The sequence below is a fragment of the Galeopterus variegatus genome, unplaced genomic scaffold (genome assembly GCF_000696425.1).
Source record: "Galeopterus variegatus unplaced genomic scaffold, G_variegatus-3.0.2 Scaffold2783, whole genome shotgun sequence".
NCBI classification, from domain to species: Eukaryota; Metazoa; Chordata; class Mammalia; order Dermoptera; family Cynocephalidae; genus Galeopterus; species Galeopterus variegatus.
Window position 1 is genome coordinate 75,006 of NW_007728894.1, and position 9,729 is coordinate 84,734.

At 40.7% G+C, this 9,729-nt stretch overlaps 1 protein-coding gene across 2 annotated transcripts in view; it reads left to right on the forward strand.

Moving 5' to 3' along the window:
* The window catches only part of OPRK1 (opioid receptor, kappa 1), a 21,693-nt gene that overhangs the window by 6,113 nt on the left and 5,851 nt on the right, over positions 1-9,729 (forward strand). For both annotated transcript variants that reach the window (XM_008582980.1, XM_008582981.1), the window contains one exon: positions 8,661-9,013. In XM_008582980.1, the coding sequence (XP_008581202.1) occupies positions 8,661-9,013 (353 nt within the window). The remainder of the gene's footprint in view (positions 1-8,660; positions 9,014-9,729) is intronic.

Sequence of the window (9,729 nt, forward strand, 5' to 3'; positions counted from 1 at the left end):
TGGGTCACCCCCGGCCAGTTTGGGCTCCGTGGTTGAGATTGTGTCAGTCTGACCAAAACTGTGTGGCTGTCCCAGCACTGGGGAAGTGTGGGAAGGAGTGGGGTGACCCAGTCAGAGTGTCTGCCACAGTGCCTGCCTTTTCTATCCCAGGTTTCTTATTCCCTCTCCTTGAAGTATGTGTTGCAATCCCTGCAGTTGTATGTACAGACACGTTCCATATTTTCACACGTGTCAACATAGCCTACCTTAGATAATATCACCAAACCACATGCATAGAGGCATTGGAAAACGGCAGAGGTACAATGTGGCACCTGTATAATTTACCATTTACTGTTCCCTATCAAACATCAGTCATATCTTGGGATTTGGTTAAAATAATATGTTTTAATTTTTCTTGAATCCTGTCTTGGAATCTATGTTAAGCATTTACTTTAATGCAAACACAGTAAAATAACTTAAGAAATTTATTTTCAAGAGAGCTATCTTTTATTTCTCAGAGTAATTCATACATATTTGACAACCTCACAAAAGGGGGAATTGGTTTTACTGCAATTGCTTATAAGGATTAGCTAAAATGATCTCCTTCTCTATGGGACGTGTGATAGCGGATGAGTCCAGAGCCTTGTGGAACTGTTTTAGGGATCACAGATTAAACAGCTGCAGAAAGAAAGAAAGAAGGAGAGAGACAGAGAGGAGAGAGAGGAGGAGAACTGAGAACCAATTTGGGGATTAGGTACAGAGCTCCTAAATTTTAGTAGACTCCAGACAAAATTGTAGCCTTCAGAGTCATTTCTTGATTGTACTGACTCGGAAGTTTTTCTTGGTGCCTGTCTGAGAGTTGGTTTCATGAGGAATTTATTTCTCATGGGGAGAGAGTAACCCCTTTCCATGAATCAGTCACTCAGCTGTATCTCTGGAGCAGCAGAATCTCCGAGTGAACTGTGCAGGTGGCATCTCCTTCATTCCAGATTAACTTTCGGATGCATTTGGTTGTCATTGCCTGGGAGGTTCTGTGCTCAGCTAAAAACTTAAAATTGTGTAGCCACAGGACAGTTGCCTTTGTAATAGTTTATGTTGTTTCAGTGATGCAGGGAATAAAGGCTTCGGGGTGGTTTCAGGATAACATTCATTTACTCCTAGACAGAAAAACCAGCCAGTAGTTTTTCTGTTTTTCCCTTTCTTTGGAGGGGAGGTTGGTTTATGTCTTAATAAGGTAGATTTTTGTAAGGCAGGGAATAAAGGCTTCGGGGTGGTTTCAGGATAACATTCATTTACTCCTAGACAGAAAAATCAGCCAGTAGTTTTTCTGTTTTTCCCTTTCTTTGGAGGGGAGGTTGGTTTATGTCTTAGTAAGGTAGATTTTTGTAACAGGAACAGATATTAGGAGTGGGGATAATATTGTAAAAGGCTTGTGGTTTATTTATTTATTTAATGCGTACCCACTCCACTGGCCAAGCAAGTTGGAATTTTAATGAAAGATGAGAAAAACGTGATGAACTGAGAGATCCCAAAGGAACTGTCTGGGGCCGGGCAGGAAAGCCTTCAGATTAAGAACTGCTGGAGTTATGCTTAGTTAGAAAGCAGCTGTAACAACTGGAACACTTGTCTGAGCTCCTGCTGAGCTCACAACAAACCTTTGAAATGAGGATGGATGTAGTTTGTTTTTAGATGAGAAAATAAAATCACAGAGGTGTGTCCAAGGGCACACAATTGATCAATCCGATGTCCAAGACCAAGTCTGTGTGACTCTGAAACCACAAGAAGAAAATCTATTAGCATTATTACTGTGTCTGCAAACCACTTTCAGCTCTCTCTGCCTTACTGTGTTGCTTCCCTACCCAGTGAAGGAGTCACTTCATCCAGCAGAGGACAGAGCAGGGGGTAAATGTTTGGCATCTCTACTTGCCCACACTCAGTGGCTTGACCCTAGCTAGGTCAGTTTTTGTATACAAATAGGAAAACGAATTTTAAATATCCACATACTCTTAGGCTTCCAGGTAGTTGTGCAGTAGGAAACAACATGCTAGTCGTTGGCAATCTGCAGTTTTCTTCTGGGTGCTAGAGGGCATGATAAGCACTCACCCTGACTGTGCATCTGGAATGTCCTAGAACATTCGTTCTGGGAGTCAGGAATAGGCATCATTTCACCACCGAGACTACTGAGAGGAAGAGATGAGCAGTTTCTGGGCCACCGGCTACTCCAGTGAGATCTTTACTTCGACATTCCCCTTCTTCCCTTGCCACCGCCCTGCACGGACACCTGTGCGTCCGCTGCCCTGGCTGCGCGTCGCCCCCGCGTGGTGACTGCAGCGCAGCAGCCAGGACCTCGGGCAGGCTCTTCCTGGCTCTCTCCACCGCGCTCCCTCTTTGCCTGTGGGACAGCTGCTCTGGGGAGCTGCAGGCCCATCTCCCATGTGCATATGACTCCTGTGGAATTGCAGATCACTCGAGAAACAGTGACTGAATTGCTTTCTTTTTAAAATCAATAAACGACTACCCTTTAGCAAAGAACCATAATTTCAATAGTAAATAATTCAGAAGGGCATATAGCAAATTAATTTCATCAAGATGAGCTGAAGATATCTGGAGAATTTAATGAAACAAACTCACGTTTTCACGTAAGTTCTGCTGAGAAGTCTCATTCGTACAATCATCATTCCTGGTCATTTTTAAATTTACTTTTTCAATAGACTTTAAAAAAAAANAAACACATTGTACACCTTGAATATATACAATTTTTATTTGTCAATTATACCCCAGTAAAGCTTGGGGAGAAGAATGTAAACTATGGACTTTGGGTGATGGTGATGTGTCAGTGTAGGGTCATCGCTTATAACAAATGGACCACCCTGGTGGGGATGTTGATAATAGGAGAAGCTGTGCATGTGTGGGGTTAGGGGCATATAGCAAATTAATTTCATCAAGATGAGCTGAAGATATCTGGAGAATTTAATGAAACAAACTCACGTTTTCACGTAAGTTCTGCTGAGAAGTCTCATTCGTACAATCATCATTCCTGGTCATTTTTAAATTTACTTTTTCAATAGACTTTAAAAAAAAACCAGTTTTAAGTTCAGAGCAAAATTAAACAGAAAGTATAGATTTCCCATATACCCCTAACCCCACACATGCACAGCTTCTCCTATTATCAGCATCCCCACCAGGGTGGTCCATTTGTTATAAGCGATGACCCTACACTGACACATCACCATCACCCAAAGTCCATAGTTTACATTCTTCTCCCCAAGCTTTACTGGGGTATAATTGACAAATAAAAATTGTATATATTCAAGGTGTACAATGTGTTTATTTGATATGTGTATACATTGTGAAATGATTACCACGATCAAATTAATTAACACACCCGTCACCACGTCTAGTAACCACTGAGTGTGTGTATGGCGAGGACACTTAAGATCTATTCCCTTATAACATTTCAAGTAAACAAGGCGGTCTTATTAACTATAGCCTCCAGATTGCATTAATCTTATAACTGAAGGTTTATGCTCTTTGACCAGCATCTCTCCATTTCCCTCACTTAAACATAAAATCTAGAATGCTATGCATCTGGAAAACATGCCCAGGAAAATGACTAAATCATGCTTGTTGGCAATACAGAAAAAAGAATGCCAAAATTCTTATCTCTTGCTACTCTAGTCTTCCACTGCTTGTTAAATAGAATTGCATTTTCCCTGGTGCTGCAAAACTTTCCTCTTACTGAGCCCAGTGTTTTGAGAGTCTTGAGGCTCTGAGGGCAGCTCCAGTGTTGTGAGATAGCTGCTGGCTTCCTGTGGGCCAGTGCCATTCTATCACACTCGTTTGTTTACCAAACAGCAGTTGTTCAGGTGCACTCTATGGGCCTTTAGGTATTTGCTATATTAAAGGAGTCCATTTACAAAAATGGCCACTAAGATTTCTTTTTGTTTGTTTTTGTTTTTCCTTTTTCTTTTTCATTACGTTGGAGCTAAAGTTTGATGGCAATGAAAGCTGGCATTCGCTGAGCAATTATCAATTACCAGGTCCTGTGCTAAGTGATTTTATGCATGTCTTGTTTAATCATCATGACAACTTTGTCAGATAATATAACGTTCTTAAAACAGTGTCTGTCACGTAAAAGTCATTAATACTTCTGGGTCAAGGTCTCCTGTGGCTTGACACTTCTGCTCCCATTCCAACCAGCCTTCTGTTTTCTGCAGCAGGATTCCTGAACCAGGGAGTTTGTTTCCTCATCGAGCCCTGAATGAGACACTAGACATCAGGCCTCTCTGTCCAAATCCTTTGCAAAGTGCGAGAGCCTGCTGAGCTCTCTCTTCTCCAAAATACGTCCTCATTTCTTCACTACACATGGATCTTTCTCTTCTGTGTGTTCTTATAGTTCACATTATAACTTGGACTCAGTTTAAAAGATCCTAGAAGGCCAGGTTCTGTACAGTGGATTTGTTTTTCAGTCATCCCCAAAGCCCAGCAGACTGCTGACCGTGGGTAGGGACTTAAAGACATGTTGAATAATGAGGGGTGAAGTTGGGAGGGAGCATGAACATATGTGGAGACAGAAGAGAGGGTGCGTGTATGTCAACACGGGGGACAGTGTCAGGGAAAGGCCCAAAATAACCAAAATCAATAAAACTGAGAGTGTGCTGGTGTTTAAAGGTATATGGTGATCAGTCAACAAGATGCAGGGTTTATTCTGCTATGGCCATGAAGGTAAAAATAGAGTTTCTGATTAAAGAAGCATCACTGAAATTTAAAAAACAAAAATCTAAACTCAAGCAGTGTACCTCAGTGCAGTGGATGCTAATAACCCGATAGTTATCTCTTCTACCTCCTACTGTCTGAGTGCAGCAGAGAAGCCGCTGTGTGGCAAGGTCAGCTCCTCCCACTGGCGCCTCACTTCTAGCAGAGCCAGTGTCACGGTTCTCCCAGAGATCCTGCTCAGGGGCCTTTGTTCCCGACATCTCAGCAGATAACTTTGATCTCCTCACCATCACACAAGCTCCTGTGATTTCCAGTTTAGAAGCTGCCCCTCATTTCTCTGTAAAGAGAAGTCACCAGTTTGGCCTTGAGTGAAGGTGTCATGGGGAAGCATTTCTAACTCTGGGCAACTCCTCTGCCACATGGTCTGGCCATGGCCGTCCTCGTGTTCACACCCCAAGTCCCCTAGTTGAGCAGTCTCTCCACTTGTGCACTCTGCTGTCAATTCCAGGTTTATAACACCGTCAAGCCTAGTGGGGACAGTGCACATGCTTGGCTCATTTAGTGCCACATGCTCCTACAGTGGGGACGCTGCAAAGTGCACCCGCTCGTCCCCTGCTCTCCTTCAGCCTCCCACACAGACCAGAACTCCCCTGCATGGGGCCATTCCACTTGAAGTGCTTGATAAATTTTTTAAAGCAGAGTGGATGAAATGGAACATAATTTCATATCCTATCATAATAAGAAAGACATTTTTTTTTTTTAACCAGTGAATGTACTGCTAATGAAAAGACTGGCCTATGTTTTGTTGTGGTCAAGCAGAACAATGCCCCAGTGCTCAGCCAGATAGACTGTCTCTGAGGGTAAAGGTCTTGTTTTAATTCACATGCTTACAGGATCCAGTCCAGTGCAGTATGTGAAAGCCTCTCAACAAATACTTATAGTGTATTCATTGCATTTAATTATCCTCATGGGTTCTTTTTCAGTGTTGTAGGTTTGTAAGTGTATGTCTTGCAGAATGCTGTGCCCGCTTCCAGACCCTTCCCTTGAGGTCCCGCCTCTGTTGACACTAGACAAATCACTGAACTCACCAGAGCCTAACTTTCTTCAGCTATACAATGATACTTCAAAAAGTTCATGGAAAGATTCATATTATCTTTTAATTCTATTTTTGCACAAACTTTTTGAAATACCCCAGTGTGAGGGAGAAGACATAAATCTCCCAGGTAAAAGAGAATGGCTGTTGTGAGCATCAAATAAAATGCATGGAAGTCAAAACACTGGACTCTGTAAATTATGAAGTGTTGCGGAGATGTAAGAATGCAGACTCGGGCTTAACACCGTTGGGTTTGAATTTCTTCCATGCTTTTTATAACTATATCTCTTTGAGAATGTTTAAGACAATCCCATGGTTCTCAGTTGCCTCATCTATAGAGTAGGGGTGCTGATCCCTGACACGTGGGGTTACTGTGAGGACCAAACGGGATGAGCATGTGGACTGTGCAGCTGAGTGCCCGGCTCAGGGAGCTCTGGAAGGGAATGGTTGTTATGATTCTTGCCCACGCTGCTCTCTCTTATTCTGAGATTGGATGACAGCATTTGACTTCTTTATAAGTTCGTCTTGTGCAGTTTCATACATCTATTAGTTATAAATATTTCAAAAAGCTAAAAGTAAGGTATCACTAAACATTTTATGATTACTCAAAGGTGCATATTATATTTTATGGTAACTTATTTATCATTCATTCATGTTCTCCCAGGCTTCATTACTACTCTCATCTTTTACATTCAAGCTGAATGGGGTAAATATGTCCACGGATGTTACGTGGGAACTGCATCCCCCGCATCCTGTGGTAACTGGTGGCTTCCACCTACATGAGAAGGGAGGAGGAGTTGGGGAATATGACATAAATTAGACATGTTTTCTGGGTCAGGTGAATTTCATTAATTATCTCGGGAACTCTAAGAGATAAACACTATATTTTCCATTTTAAAGTTGGGGAAACTGAAGCTCAGGGTGGTTAGTGACCTCTCCAAAGTCTACCTGTTAGTTAGAAGGAAGATGAGAACTTAGAACCCAGGTCTGCCTAACATCATAAAGCAAAGAACAATAGTTGAACTTCATAAAGAAAGAGGGAATGACAGGGTCACAAAATATGACAGTAGCTGTCAAAGACATTGCCTGCCGGAATATTTGCTAATATCAGAGATTTTGGGGGGAGAAAGCAGAAGAGAAGAAGGTAGGTTGGTAAGATACATTTTTTTTCAAACATAAAACCTTATTTTTAGGAAGGCAGTATCTGAATAGATAGCATTTTGGTCTTTCTTATTAGAAACATTTGGCTCTTTCTCCATAAGTACACTTGCTTATTTACCTGTGCTTTTATAAAGCCTATGCTATGAGCACTTAGCCATCCACATTTAATTCACTTTCTAAAATTTATGGGTCATTTAGTAATGTTTAAGTAAAAAGTGTAAAGGCAAAACATATTTGTAAATAAACTCTTCACTATCCAGATTAAATCTCTTTTTAGTTAACAGGACATCAAAATGGGAACCAACAGATATTGATTCTAGTACCGGTGTTTACAGTGCATCCTATCCAGCCACGAATACATCCACTGCCTAGCGAGAAGAGAAGGCAGGAGGGGATCGGATGGGGAGGAAGGGCAGTGGCCGCCAAGGGTGAAGTGTCCTGTGTCAGGTGCTCTGAGTCAGGCCATCTGCTGCCCTTATCTCACGCACTGTGAGTAAGGTTTTATGATCCTTATTTAGTGAGAACTGAAATTCAGATAAGTCATATAGTGAATTCAAACTCAGGACTATCTATCTGACTTCATATGAGATTGCACCCTTCCAAGAGGAGTCAGGGCTGTTGTATCACTCAATGTTAAAAGATGTTTCTCGTGTGGAAATTTACATCTTGAGTGGGGCACAGATGAATTCATTGTAATAAGGTTTACAAATCTGAGGTGTGTAGAAAGTAATTCACGTATGAATTCTCCCAACATGCTTTAGCACTTTTGGCTTCTAATGGTATAGTTTAGAGAGTTTACTGCTCTCTATATAGATCTCTGAGGAAGCACTTTCTAAGCTAAACAGCCCACTTAATTGAGTTTTAGTTGAAAATAGAATTGTTCCAGATTTCATGTTATAATATAAAGAATAATTAAGGCAAAAAGGCAATCTTTCTGATCTACTTTAAAAGTTACTGTCCACTCCATGAAAGATGAGACAAATTATGTGCTTTAAAAATCTCTCAAAATTGGAGCAAAGAGAATTATTTCTCACCCATTGTACCAGATACTTTTTAGCGCTGTGATGTCTATGAGAGAAGAACTCAGCCAGCTTTATTTATATAACACATTTAAAATGATGAAATAGTGGCACACTGGCAAACAAAAATCAAAACCCAATTGTGTTTTAGCCATTGCAATTCGGTGCATTTAAAAATTGAAAACCATTCTGCATTTTCAAAAGACATTATAATTAGAATGATTGATTTATCAAAATAACCCCAAGGAGAAAATGTTTTATCTTTGTTTTACATAAGTGTGAAAGAAAAAAAACCCACAAAGTATTTAAAAAATGCTTAAAGCCAACTAACTCTGGGTAAGATTAAAATGAATTGTCAGCCACAAAATAAAGACCTGTATTCTATGCAAGTCTATTGAAAACATCTATATGTATATTTATTTATTTATCTGTCTGTTATCTTTATCTTTTTTATTTAAATATTTTTTGAACAAAGCACTAGAATAAAAGCTCAATAAAGGCAAAGATTGTTGTCCATTTTTTCAACTACTCCTAATGAAGTTTTTTTTTTACATATTAGACATTCAACGAATATGCAAAGAATAAGTGAACGAAGAAGAAAAATTCAGTAATCCAAAGGTTGTCATGAACCCATTCAACCTCATAGATCTGACTCGAAATGGAGGGAAATGCTATTGTTTCTTGTCTTTTAGATACACAAAGATGAAGACAGCAACCAACATTTATATATTTAATCTGGCTTTGGCGGATGCTCTAGTTACCACCACCATGCCGTTCCAGAGCACGGTCTACCTGATGAACTCCTGGCCTTTTGGGGATGTGCTGTGCAAGATCGTCATTTCCATTGACTACTACAACATGTTCACCAGCATATTCACCCTGACCATGATGAGCGTGGACCGCTACATTGCCGTGTGCCACCCTGTGAAGGCTCTGGACTTCCGCACACCCTTGAAGGCGAAGATCATCAATATCTGTATCTGGCTCCTGTCATCCTCTGTTGGCATATCCGCCATAGTCCTTGGGGGCACCAAAGTCAGGGAAGGTAAGGGCGGTCATTTTTTTCTCGTTTATAAAAACATAACTTCTAATTGTACAAACTTTTAACTTGGGAGGGAGTAGGACACACATCTAGTGGAAAAGCCAAAAGACAATGGAAAAATTATGCCTAAATCTGTGGAAGATGAGAAATAAGACAATTTTGTGTTCTTTTCCACCTATAAACACAGAATGGGATGATGACAGTACCAGAACACAGATGCCCAGCCTGTCTCCTACTCTGGAAGTACTTAGAAACTGGAGGGGTTGGGATGAAGGAAGGAACAACAGGCACGTGGATTTTCAAAGTACATCATGGTCGTTCCAGGACACAGCTTCTCACACCTTTTCTTTCTCTTTCTAACAAAGGACCTAAATCATTAAGGCATATGCAGGCTCTTTTTTCCTTTCTTCTTAACGATTAATCTTTGCATCACTATCTTAGCAGCTTCATTTGACTGTAGGCCACTCAAAATCAGGTTCATAGATGGATGGTAGTTACAGATGAGCAAAATCATTAGGTTTTAGATATACTAATTCTTGCTCCATGCATACAGGATAATTGACTTTTTTTCTGTATTTCTCACTGTGGAATGCATATTGGAATCGCTTGTGTTTTAGAAAAAATATTCCTGGAGGGTCTGATTGAATTGGGGTGCAGTTTGAGTGTTAAGATTTTTAAGATCTGCCGAGGTGGCTCTGACCTGCTGCCAAGGTGAGAAC